At 46.5% G+C, this 13,640-nt stretch overlaps 1 protein-coding gene across 5 annotated transcripts in view; it reads right to left on the bottom strand.

Annotated features, from left to right (window-relative positions):
* Positions 1–13,640, bottom strand: part of spata17 (spermatogenesis associated 17) — a 70,142-nt gene that overhangs the window by 17,709 nt on the left and 38,793 nt on the right. Inside the window, exon 10 of one of the 5 annotated variants that reach the window (XM_048228640.1) lies at positions 6,807–6,954. The exons of 2 other annotated variants lie outside the window; for them this stretch is intronic. In XM_048228640.1, the coding sequence (XP_048084597.1) occupies positions 6,892–6,954 (63 nt within the window). In that variant the 3' untranslated portion in view covers positions 6,807–6,891. Of the gene's footprint in view, positions 1–6,806; positions 6,955–7,631; positions 7,718–13,640 lie in introns of those variants that run through there. 2 more of the 5 variants (XM_048228637.1, XM_048228641.1) reach the window with 2 other exon arrangements.

Here is a 13,640-nt window from a genome sequence, read left to right as displayed (position 1 = left end):
GCCATATGTTGTAAGACAATCACCCATTGTGTAATTGAAAATGAAAATATATGCCAAAAAAGGCAAATAAACAACAATTAGGCCTATTACAGAATATTTGTTCACTACATTGTGGTATGGACTAACAATGTACAACAAAGAGCTTAGAGCCAACCCCAAACATGGAGGTGGAAGAGGTTAGGGAATCTTTGGACAACTAGAATGGTTAAGTGAATAAATACATTTTTACACATTTTTAACATTTTAAACAGTTGATCAGTTTTAATAAATTTATAGATATTTGATGCCACGATAACAATTGTGCAATATTATACAAAACGGTATAGTACCATACTGATTTTGTCCCACCCCTATTTGTTGGATTAATTGGTATGAGTACTTTGTGTCAATAACTGATGCTTCAGTTACAGACCCTTTCAACCAAAGATTCTAGAACAGAGCTCCGCTCTAGAATCTTTGCTTTCAACAATAAAAACAAAAACAATGCTTGAACATTCTATTTGGTTCCCAATCTACTTCCTCTGCATTAAGATAACATATGGAATGTTAAAACGGAAGCCTTGTGGGGCCAACTATGATGCTGATAATGGAACTCTCTTGAAAGGGACACAAAGCTACTGATGCTTCCTCTCCAACTTCAGCCCTTTCCCTGTTCCTGAACTGCAGGCCAAATCTGGCCCTGAAGCTATAACTGCTGTGGGGGGTTTCCAAGCTCTCCGATCCTCAAAGTACACCAACGAATGTCTTTTAAAAACTTCAGACCACGGCACGCTGCAGGGGGAAAAGTCTCCAACTTCCCCGTCTCGGGCGAAAAGTGACTGTCGCGGCTGTGAAATCGCCCAATGAGACGTGGCGCCGACCTGACAGAACAATTCCACACTCACTTAAATTAATACATTTAATTGAGCGGCAGCGGGTAGTGCCACTGATGGCGAAATGGGAACAGCTGTTGCTCCCCAGCTTGTGTTTGAAATACATAAATAAATAACACGATCAGTGAATCACTCCCTGCACCCCGAAGTGTCACAATATTATGCATCAGTGGGAGAGACGGCGGCACGTGGGCGAAGCCTTCAGTGGAGTGTTTTGAAACGCCTCTCTCTCGATATCTGCATTTGAAATGTAATTACGGAGCCAGCCATGTGAGGCGCGGCCCACATCTGTCTGAGCATCTGTCTGACTCCTCATTCTCCAGCCTCTGCCTGGTAGAAACAATCCAAAACGCGCTGCCTACAAGCACATTAGGACAGATTACAAAACGCTCAATCTCTACTTAAAGTTCACCTCCACCAGTAATAAGCAGGAGAGGGGGGGGGGGGTTGGGTGCTTTCATTTTCCAATTCAGTCGCTCACTGTGCAAGTCAGATTAATGAAGAGTCTGTGTAGACAGGAAATGTACCAGCGGGACCTAAAATAATAAGGCAAATATGCTTTTACATTTTCGACTTGTTCCATGTGTATTCCACACACATGTTTTTTTCTTGTTGTGTTCAACAAGAAAAGTAAAAAAAAAAAAATAGAAAGTAAGTGTACTTTCTGCCTCCATTTTAATCAGAGGTAATTAATGTCCTGGCAGTGCGGATGAAGTCCCCAGAAACGCCGTGTGCGTCGCCGTGGCGATCAGTGGGGATGATTTACAAGCGTCTGGGTTCATTGTGCCTTTGAATGGATGTCAGAGGCGGAGGCTGAGGCGGAGGCTGAGGCACGGCGACGGCTGCCGTGGCGACGGATGCGGATGCTATCAGTGCCAGCGCTGGCATCTGCCACTGACAGGCAGAAAGCTGGAGACCCAGAGAGAGGAGATGTAAATGATCAGACTCTGACAATGATCTCACACTACTCTCTCTCTCTCCCTCTCTCTCTCTATCCCTCTCTCCCTCTCTCTCTCCCTCCATGGGAATTTCCCCAACCCGCGCGGCCTTTGACTGACAAAAGACGTCTCACTTCCCACAGCAGATGCTAATGCATTCTGATGCAGGAGGGGGGGGGGGCTCATGTTTGAAGTGGTGATGGAGACAGAGAGAGTGAGTGAAACAGAGACAGATAAAGAGAGACAGACAGGGCACTAGAGAGAGAGAGAGAGAGAGAGAGAGAGAGTGGGAGCAAGTCTGTCAATCTGAGAGAATGACATCTGAATAATTGTTTGAGAGTTGAAGTGGCTTTCACAGGTCCCAGCACCTCCCAGCCCAGCCAGGTGCCACAGCTACTGTAAGTGCCTGGGTTTGCTCCTGGAGAGGTCAAGTAACAGCTACTGTAAGTGCCTGGGTTGGCTCCTGGAGAGGTCAAGTAACAGCTACAGTAAGTGCCTGGGTTTGCTCCTGGATAGGTCAAGTAACAGCTACAGTAAGTGCCTGGGTTTGCTCCTGGAGAGGTCAAGTAACAGTCAACAATGATGTCACCATTTTGGCCTGTTAAACTACTCTGAAAAGGAGAAAGCTGCATTGAAGTGCTTTCTATGTATATGGGAAAATAAGAATTACTACAGCTTGAAAGTGCAACTACTCTTATTCTTCCAGTGGATGTTATCATATTGACTCAATACCTGAATATCATTACATTGACACCTACACACACACAGACACTCTTCCCTGTCATAATACACCACTAAGAGACAGCTAGGACATGTGTGTGTATATGTGTGTGTGTATGTGTGTGTGTGTGTGTGTGTGTGTGTGTGTGTGTGTGTGTGGACAGCCGGCCTGGCAGTCCTTCTGGGACAGAGGGAGGGAGGGAGGAGGAGGGCGGAAGATGAGGTAGGCAGAGGGAACAAGTGAACGAGTGATCGGAGTAAACGAGTGCGCCACTCCAGCAGGAGGGCTGGCCTGACCGCACCTGCCCAAGCCCAGCCCCCCCACACCCCTCCGCTCCCTGCCAAGCCCCCCCAGCGGTGAGTGAAGACAGCCCATCACTGGCCTGTCAACCCAGCCGACCCTCCTGCTCTCTGCTCTTCCCCCTGGCCCACCCCTCAACCTGCCCACCCCAACACACACACACACACACGCCTCCACCTCCTGGACACAGCTCAGCTGACTGACGGGCAGACTGATAGGGCTCAAACTCAGCTACAGCACACTGCTAGCACATAGGTCAGCAAGACGTCACACTGGGTTTGCATAATTCTGTTTCTACACACCAGGCAAAATGTATTCATTTATTCCCTGAAATTAATGGGTGTGTGTGTGTGTGTGTGTGTGTGTGGGATGGTGGGGGTGGTGGTGGTGGGGAGGGAGTTCAAGCACAGATGCTTCAACATTTCAGCACTCCTCTCAGGCAGGAGCAGATGATTCCAGATTCCAGTGTGTGAATACTGTGCAATATCCACTTTAAGAGTGATTTGTTTTTAATTAAGTGCTTCAGTGAGATGAATTTACTCCATGATCGACTACCCCCACAGTGGAAAATTACACTCATATATTATTATGTTGTCGATGGATTCTTTTATTGTACTGTATGTTTAGTAGCCTGGCTGACACTTGAGAGTTGGACCCTCTCAGATCACAAAATTAAACATCAATTGGTACATCAAACTCTTACCCAATCTTAACAAACACACACCTTTCATTGTTGTTTACTTAATTTCAAAGAAAATACATGTTTGTGTCATTTAGTATTGATTAAATTGATTGATCCGCAATCTCCTCTAGTCTTGCCTTTGTTGCCCTTCATTATTCCCAGTGAAACTCCACGGATTGTGGGACAGGCTGCCCCCACACTGTTTGATTCCAGTGTCCGGCGCCTGGGCTGCCCACAGAGACTGATCGCTGACTGTATCTTTAAGAGGCAGTTTGAAACCGCATATCCTCTAATGCCCCTCTACCTCAAGTGAAGCCCTCTCTAACTGTCGGAGCAGTATTCTTGTTGAGATTTCCCTGACAGCTGTTGGAGTGGTTTTCTCCGTAGGTGCGTTCCCTACTCCCTAGATTGTGCAGAGTTCTCCTCTAACTGTTGTCCAATCGGTTCTCCTCTGTACGTATGTTGTTTTTAGTTCTCCCATCATTTGATTGGTTCCCCTCCTCTCTATCTCATTCCGAGTTTTCCCCTAACTCTCGTTGGTTCTCCTCTCTAGCGGCTTCTTACTGAGTTTTACCCTGACTGTCGTCTAACGACTCTCCACCTTTCTGAATCTGGCCATCAGGTGGTGTGTGTGTGTGTGTGTGTGTGACAGCTCAGCACTGGGCCTCCTGCTGTCCTGTGTGTGTGTGTGTGTGTGTGTGTGTGTGTGTGTGTGTGATGGGGCCTCCTGCTGTCCTGGCCCCATGCCTAGCAGTGCTCCACCTCTCACCGGCAGAGTGAGGGCCTCTGCGGATACATCACACACACACACACACACACACACACGTCGTTGTAAATGAGTCCAGACAGGCCAGATGCAGCAGGAAAGGAGAGGAGAGAAAAGAAGAGGAGAAAAGGAGAGGAAACGAGAGAAGGAAAAAGAGAAAGAAGGAAGAGAGGAGGTAGAGAGAAAAAGAGAGGGAGGAGAAAAAGACAGAGAGAGCAAGGAGAGCAGAAGAGAGAGGAGGAGCTAAAGATGGAGAGAGAAAGAGAGAGAGAGAGAAAGGGAGGAGAGGAGCACAGGTGCTTGTCAGCCTGCTGTGTGTGTGTGTGTGTGTGTGTGTGTGTTCTGGGTTTTGGCCCTTGTTTGTTCAGGTGGAATCACACAGGCCCACACAAGAAGCCTCAGGACGGCGAGCGGTTATGACAGCAGCGCAGCACAGGCTGTTAGGTGTCAGAGTAAATATTACCGAGTGGACTAAACGCAGTATAAATACCATTAACATTAATTTTACACATGGCTAATCTCCCCTGACCTGTGGTGGGGTGGGGTGGGGTGGGGGGGTGCAATAGCAGAGCAGAGAAACACAGAGGGCTGCTCTTAGGAACAGGCTCCTTGGGGCACTGCAAAGGTGCAGGACACTGAAGTACCCAGAGTTTGAGCTTGTTAAGGTGGACGTTACTGTGCTTTCGTCTGACTGACCTGAGTGCCGATTGCTGAGTGACTAGCCCACACTGTGAAAGCGGTACCTAAATGAATACATTCAGTGTGTGTACAGAAACGCTGAGCTTAATTTTAACCCCACTTTCACATGATATTGAGTTATATTACTTTTATTCAAATTATTTATATATTATTACCTTTAGATAAGGAAATCTTGTCTCTCCTGAGATAATGACAATTAAAGGTTCTCTTAGCACAGTTGGGTGATGTCACTGTTGACGTGTCAAACAAAACAGTGCTAGCTCGTCCCTCCCTCCCGTGCAACTGAAACTGTCATGAACACGTGAACACATGATCTCATCAGTGATTGGCTGGAACAGTTTATATTTCATGGTCCAGGCTGGACCAGGCTGCTTTTGTTGCATTTTTTTGGAGCCTGGGCTGTCCACAGGGACCGCATTTTTTTTACAGCGTATTTAGGGGACAGGCAGCTAGCGGATCGTGACATGTTTGCTGTATGTGACAAAAAATGTTCTAACTTAGAAACCACGTCACAAGACTTAGAAGACTCACAAGACTAATGAAATACATGTATATCTTATATATATAAGTTATATATATATAACTTATCTATATATATATAACTTATCTTTGGCCAATCGATATGTCAATCCTGACTTTACAGATCTATTAGACATGCCTACCTACTGCCACACCTCAGGAGAAAAAAGGTGTGTGTGTGTGTATGCATGTGTGTGAGTCAGTCTGTGAGTCAGTGTGTGTGTGAATACAGTAGCAGTAACAGGAGGCGTTTGTTTTCATTTCGTCTCTCTTTGCTCCTGTGGCATCAAAGTTCTTGTGAGACCCGGAAAGACAACGGAGAGAAGACGCCAGCAGAGCAGAGGGAATTTATCAGCAAGAGCCACCACAGCCGGCGCCTGAGCGCGGGCCTGAGCGTGAGCGTGAGCGGGGTTTTTCTAATCGGACTGATGGGAACGCACCGGCGCGGGTTTGAGGCCACAGTCAGCGCCCGGTGAATTATTGTGAAGTGATGGACTACCTCAGTACGGGAGCAATCACACAGATAGCCACTGCATCTCCAAATTACTGAGACCCCCCCCCCCACTCCCTACATGTTTTTTTTTTCTCTCTCTTACTCATCAGCAAGGACAGTGGCCAGTCGCCGTGCCGACAGACACCACGGCAACAGAACAAAGCACTCTGAATTATTTGTGGAAATTAAATCTGTGTAGGAAGAAGGCGGCCCAGGTCTGGTTGGCCATTTTTCCCACTCTCCAAAATTAAAGGACATTTATTTTCTGTGGGCGACAAGGCCTGGAAAACATTTAAATGTAGCTCCAGAGCGAGAGCGAGAGCGAGAGCGAGAGATGAGAGAGGAAAGAAAAAAAAGGGAGAAAAAAAAGAAAGAAAACAAAAACACAAGATGTGGAATGAGGTAGCTGCTCGTTGGTATTCATGTGTTGACGGGGTGCTGTGAGACGGGAATTTCTTGGAATAGGACAGCTTATCAGATCAGCGAGGAGGCCATAAATCCTCTCAAGTGGCGTCCCTTTCCCACACGCTGATTTCACACTCTGGTCCCGGTGACGTCATTTTTTTTCATCTTGGTTTTGTTTTTAATAAATAAATTAAACAACTAAATTGAATGAACGCAAAAGGAAGACATTCATAAAATACAGTAAGAAATCAATGCATCACGTGATGTTAATGATATTTGATCATATTTATTTCTACCATTTGTTCTCTATCACTGCGTTCAGGTAATGAACCCTGCTTGAATTTGACCACGCTACACAAACCTAAACAAAACAACAGAACTGCCATGAAATTGGTAACATTGGTACCGCAGTGAATGCAAGACTACACTTTAATGACTCTTGAAATGCATTTCTCAGACAATCTTCCCAGCGTTTGAGTAAAGACGTCCAAATTTGTCAAAGACTTGGCAGGTGGTGAAGACAGTCTTGAAAGGCTGAAAGAAAAAGAAAAAGGTTTAGCTGAGGTATCCCCTCCTAGGGATACACTCTTCATGCTGATGAATATAAATACACTTACTAACATACTTAGCCCTTCACAACACTTCAATCTCAGAAACGCTGAATTACAGAAACGCAGAACTCCTTCTTTAGAACCTTTGCACATTCAATTTGAAACCTTTAGTAATGTATTTGCAACATCAAAAATATCTACAAAGAACCTTTACAGTTTTTACTAGGCCATGAAAAGTGTGAGGAATCCTGATCCTACAGCGGTCACATTACAGTTGAAACATTCAGAGTAGTTTCTGACATGAGGAGGTACTGGCCTGTCCCACTAGTCCTATGACCACACACACTACTGAGTGGTCATAAGACCACCGAGATTATCTGGACCCCCTTCTAGCTCAGGAGTGGTCTGAGCATACTGCGTCTGGGCTGTGCTGCGTCTGGGTGACACCAACCTTTGTTGCCGGAGCAGGCTGGGTGACCACTAACTGGGCCTCTTAATTATGATCGTAACACATCTTCTCTTCCACCCTCCCTCATCTCCTCTCCCTCTCCTCTCCTCTCCTTTCTTCTCCTCTCCTCACCTCTGCTCACATCACCTCTTCTCTCTTTTCCTCGGATCCCTCTCCTCTCCTCTCCTTTCTTCTCCTCTCCTCACCTCTGCTCACATCACCTCTTCTCTCTTTTCCTCGCATCCCTCTCTCTCCTCTCCTTTCCCTCTCCTTCCTCTCTCCTCTTCTCACCTCACCTCTCCTCACTAGGCTCAGTCAGCCTGCTAATGATGAATGCCAGAGTCACCACACAAATCCTGACCTCTTTTTTTGCTGCGCTGCAAAAATGCGCCAGATATTTTTAGTTGGACTGGATTCAGGTTTCATAACTGGCCTACTTGCTGCCATGGACTCTCTCTCTCTCTCCCTTTACCCTCTCTCTCCCTTTCTCTGTCTGTGGGACTCTTTAGGTGTTTGTCAGAATGAAGTGACCCTTGCCCTACCCCCATAAGGCTGACCTGGACTGAAAACAAGCAGCCTTTTCCAGTCCTCCTTCCCTCCGTTAGCCAGTCCGTCGGCCACACAGGCGAGGAGAGAGAAGAGGAACGAGGGGATTGAAACAAGTGTGAGGAGACGAGTGGAGTAAAACCACCAAGGCCCAGGCTAGTGGGCTTTTTTTCCTGTTACATACATATACATTTATTTATTTATTTTTTGTTTTCGGACTAAAAAAAGCTTGAAGTTGAGGAAGGACAAACTAATGTCACACACTGGGGCATTGACAATTTCCTTCTCCTAGGCGCCCATGTGATACCGCCTGTCAGTCAGTGTCCGGTATAGTGACAATCATCGCTGAGCCAGGGGCGGGGGAAAGAGCTCGGCCGTCCTTGTAAACAGCACGCCGCACTGACACTAACAACAGTGGAACAACGCAAATGGACACTGTCACAAACGCACCGAAAGTAATGAACGAACCCAGCAAAAAAACCAAGCTAATTTCACGCTTTGGGAAATAGTATTGATTATAAATCCAGCTAGCATGAATATGCGATTTCTTTTTCTGCGCTTTTTTGCGACATTGCATGTGTTTAAACATATGCGCGCAACGTTTACGCCTGATTGAGATAAGGACTGTGCCATGACGATGTCACTTCTCAACCAATCTTATGCTCCAACGGGGCTTGTGCATGCGTGCATGTGTGTATGTGTCTGTGTGAGTGTGTGTGTGTGTGTGTGTGTGTGTGTGTGTCTGTCTGTGTCTGTGTGAGTGTGATTTTCAATGTACTGCACTGAATTTGCAGTAGATATGTGAAGCTCAATCAAAGTGTTGGCACCCTAGTGCTTCTGGTAAGTGTGTGTGTGTGTGTGTGTGTGTGTGTTTGTGTGTGTGTGTGTTTGGCAGGGTGAAGAGGGGGGTGGGAGAGGGCCAGCACAGCCTCAGGGGCCTTCGGACTTGTCAAGCTGAGGGAAAAGGGTGTGTGTGGACGCAGAGACGAGATCTGTGTGACAGCTCCTTTTGCACTTGGGGACCCCTGCTCACCCATCACCCCCTGACACACACACACACACACACACACACACACACACTGAGACCAGCACTATCTGAGCGTTTCTCAAACACACAATCAAACATGAAAAGAAGAGGAAGGGAGAAGAAAGGAAGGCGAGCAGGCGTGTCAGAGAAGAGAAGAGGTCACAAGGGCGTCTCCATGGGAATCAGGCTGACTCTGGAGCAAAGGGAAACAATCTCGGGGTCCGTGCCACGCCACCACTGATGAGGTGACACTCCCCACTGTTATTAGCCCAGGTTCCCGTCTAAACACCAAAGGGTAAAGGGGAATGCAGCGCCACAGCACGGCGGGCATATTTAGAGAAACGTCACGTGTGCTTATTTCAACGGGGAGAAAATACACAGATTTCACACTGATTATCAGGACAAGAACAGAAGACAAGAGACAGGCCACGGGTGAGTGGGTGGGTGAATGTGACCGACCTACCGACACACATACAGACATACAGACAGACAGACAGAAACAGACAGAGCTCTGCACTGGCACCAGTAAAGGGTGAACAAGGTCTAAATCAGCTGCATTTTGACACTGGTGACATGATAAGTATCGGTCAAGATAGTTGAATAAAACTGTTCAACAACTAAGGTGTGAGACACACACACACACACACACACACCCACACCCTGCTGGGGGTCTCTATGGGCCTCTCCTGCATTAGTGTAAAGCCTGCTGGGTTCAAATGTGCCCCGGAGGCAGCAGCCCTTCTATCATACGTCTCTCTACACACACACACACACACACACACATACACACACACACACACAGGCCCCCGACCAGCCGTCCAGAGAGCTTAGAGCAGGGAAGAGCTCATCCACACCAGTGGAGCCACTTCACCCAGCCACACAGACTACCCCCACCCCACACCCACTCCTAACCCAGCCCGACGCACCCCACCCTGTCTCTGGGTTGGGACGGAGGGTCTTACAGAAACATCCTGACTAGGCCACAGGATTTAACTGGATCGACCAGCAGACACAGAGACGTCTTGGGAGACTCATGTAAGATGTGTGTGTGTGTGTGTGTGTGTGTGTGTGTGTGTGTGTGTGTGTGTGTGTGTGTGTGCGCAATAATCTAAATGCTTTAGCAAGTCTGTCTGTTTACCGCCTCTTGGGATAATTTTACAAATATTTTATGAACTTAAAAACATAGTTCATTGAACAAAGTGTGAATGTCAAGAGCAACGAAACGAGAGTGTGTGGTGTGTGTGTTGCTCCTCAGTGAGGATGACGGGGTGTGTGTTGCTCCTCAGTGGGGTGACGGGGTGTGTTGCTCCTCAGTGGGGATGACGGGGTGTGTGTTGCTCCTCAGTGGGGTGACGGGGTGTGTTGCTCCTCAGTGGGGATGACGGGGTGTGTGTTGCTCCTCAGTGGGGTGACGGGGTGTGTTTAAGCCGAGCGAGTGTGACTGACGTTTCACTTACTGGGAATGAGGAGTCCAGAAAAGGCCCAGCCGGCGCGCACAGGAGCAGAGCCCGCTCGGCCCCATCAGTGGACGCAGCACTTAAACAAAATACTCCGGAGCCCCCCGGGACCCATCATTTAACCCAGCCTTGGTTGCCCACCTCCCCCCTCTCTCTCTCTCTCTCTCTCTCTCTCTGTCTTCAATGTTGCTCAATGAAAACAGACAAGGAAAAAAAAAAAATATGAGATTGATTTATTTTCTACCGTGTTCTCTTTAGGATGAAGTTTTTTTTTTTCTTTCTCTCCTCACACACACACACACACACACACACACAACTGAAACCAATTAGCAGGACTAGCACTTGTAGTGTGGAATGTAGGTCAAGAGTGGCGTAATAAAAAAGTATTGACTTTTCTCTCACTGTAAGCAGCGAGAAAAGGGGTGCTGTGGCCTTGTCCTACATGAGAGGAGCTCCATTAATTTCACTTATTTCAAGCAGGGCCCTGTCAAGTCCTAATGCGTCCAGTGCCGCCGCTGCCGTCGCCACCGCATTCGGACACACCGCGTGACATCAGCCCAGGGCCCAGCTGAAATGAGTTTACATTATTTCAGCTGCTGAGGAGCCTGACTGCGTAACTCCCCCCAGCGGGGAGGGGGTACTCCAGTGGGGAGGCAGGGATGGAGGCAGCCTGGGGAAATGGCAGAGGGGCCGCTCATCCATGGCTAGGCCCTGGTAAGGAGCACTACACACGGAGCCCTCAACCACCTTTACTACCACCAGCAGCACCACCACCCCTGCCTGGCCCTCCATGTCCCTGATAAAGGAGAAGAGAAGAGAGGTAAAAAGACCCGAAGCAGCCCCACATCCAGGACCTCTGCTGGGCCTCCTGCTGAGCCTCTCTCCAGGCACACTGGAGGTCAACGCGGGTGTAGAGAGTCGTCAGGGAGTGGGGACGGATGTGGATGTGGATGTGGATAGATGATAGATAGATACTTTATTGATCCCCAAGGGGAAATTCAGGAAAGGATGTGGATGTGTTAAGAGTTCTGGACATGTGCTCTCCATTTCAGACAGCTGTGCGTTGCTAAGAGACTATGTGTCTGCTGTAAAGTTAATGTGAGTTATACCGCCACGCCTGTACTGCTCATGTGTCCACTACCAGAGCCATGGTGCCACTGGGGCAGCCAGAGAGTCTCAAACACCTGTGTTGTCCAGAGGACAGCACGGACGCTGCTCACGTGAAATATCTCCACAACAAGGTGGCGGACGCACACCACTGGCTGCTTAGGGATCAGTCCTCCAATGGCAGTCTGAGTCACTGGACACATGGAAATAAGTCTGACCCAACAGCAGAACAATTCAACTCAGTTCAATTGTACTTATATAGCACCATAACATGGTAACCTACTTTGCACTGGTAGACTAATGGTAGACTAATTTTACATAAAGAGCATATCGCTTTATATCGTAACACCCCCAATTATCACCACTTTTGTTCAGAAATTCTAAAACAACGATGTTTTTCAACACTTCAAAATAACATTTGCTAAATTAACCTGACATTTTCAGTAGCCATAGGTGTGAAGATTTGAACAAAATCTGGTTTGTTTGTTAACGGAGCATTTACTGCCTGAAATATCCGATTTTTGTTTACCACGCTCGAGTTATAGTGCTGGCCTGATGGGTCGCCTATTTACACCGTTTCAACGGCACATGAACGGTTAGACCGAGAATTCTCGTCGTGAAATTAAAATTCCACTGAGCTCAAGCGGTTGTGTACACGCAGCCTTACAACACGGTCTCCAGCTCTTTGAGTCACGGTAAAATGTCATTTTTGGTACATAGCTAATTTAGATACACCTATGGTGTGGGTGGTTGCGTTTCTTTAGGAGTCTGCTATCTTGGTTTGTATAGAAATTGATATTAAGTGACACATACACGCAAGACGGTGGAAATACGGGACCGACGGTAATAGGGGGAGTTCCGATACAGTATAAAGGCCGGTTAAGGTATTGGTTAAAATTGGTTTGTATATGTTAATAGTTATTGCTGTTATAAACACTTGCACTTTTATATCATTACTATTATTATGTGTGGCGCACCCAAAACAGGTGACCACATTGGTCATATGTTTATCAGTAAATGAATATGATCTCTCTCTATATATATATATATTTACACTGTCGCTTTAAGGAGTGGCACAAGCAGTTGCGTTCCGGTTGCTATGGGAACGGACCTCCGCTCGCTCTCAGATGCGATTTGGGAGAAAACATGGAAAGCTGCTGTGTCTAAATCTCCTTTTATTTCACCTGTCTTTCAGGTCAGTAATGGGTAAACTGTCCATCTTTACTTGTTGGGGTATCACCCTTTTTCTTAATGTCTGTTTGATAACTGATTGTAGTGATGTTTATAATCTAACAATAAAAGTATAAATAGAAAGTTTGCCATTGATCAAGGCAGCTAGCTGAGGTAGGCTACTGTAAACAGTTAGCTAGTAGCTACCGTCTCGCGAACAAGCTGTGGCGGCAAACTAGAATAACGGTACTGCAGACGGCTAGCTGCCGTCTCTTGGTCCATGTTCATGTAACATAGCATTTTGAGCTCCGACACTCTGCTTGTTAGAAGCGGTTATGTTGACACGTTTAATGAGTATGATTTAGCAAATACACACGGGTGAAAATGAATAAGTATACACACTGGTTTTAGAAACGGTTATTTTGCCAACTTGAACAAGTATGAATTAGTCCACACACACAGGGTTTACAAATGGTTGTGTAAATGGTCATTGCTGTTTAGTTTAAGTGATTTAAAGTGATTCTTATGTCTTGTAGCCTTTGTCAGTAATCAAATGCAGTTTGAATGTTTTAGTCAGTATTCGCTAGGCAGCTATATGCAGCTACAACTTTAATTACAATGTAGCCATGTTAAAATACGCTATGAAGCCACAGTGGCCTTGGATAACTGATATGTTGGAATGTGAATATAGAGTATATGATATGTGATATTCTGTTATTTTGGGAGATGGCAATATGGCAATGTTTTGTATGAATTGTTATGCATTGGGGATAAGATTGCTATCTACTATTATATGCTTTATATATTGTACACCACACTGGAACTTGAACAAAACAATTAATGCACAGATATTTTGTGATTTATTCTGAATAATTTAATCTGATTTGGGAGAAAACATGGAAAGCTGCTGTGTCTAAATCTCCTTTTATTTCACCTGTC

The sequence above is a fragment of the Alosa alosa genome, chromosome 19 (assembly GCF_017589495.1).
Source record: "Alosa alosa isolate M-15738 ecotype Scorff River chromosome 19, AALO_Geno_1.1, whole genome shotgun sequence".
NCBI classification, from domain to species: domain Eukaryota; kingdom Metazoa; phylum Chordata; class Actinopteri; order Clupeiformes; family Clupeidae; genus Alosa; species Alosa alosa.
Note: the sequence above shows the minus strand (reverse complement) of the source record. Positions and strands in the feature narration are given on the sequence as shown.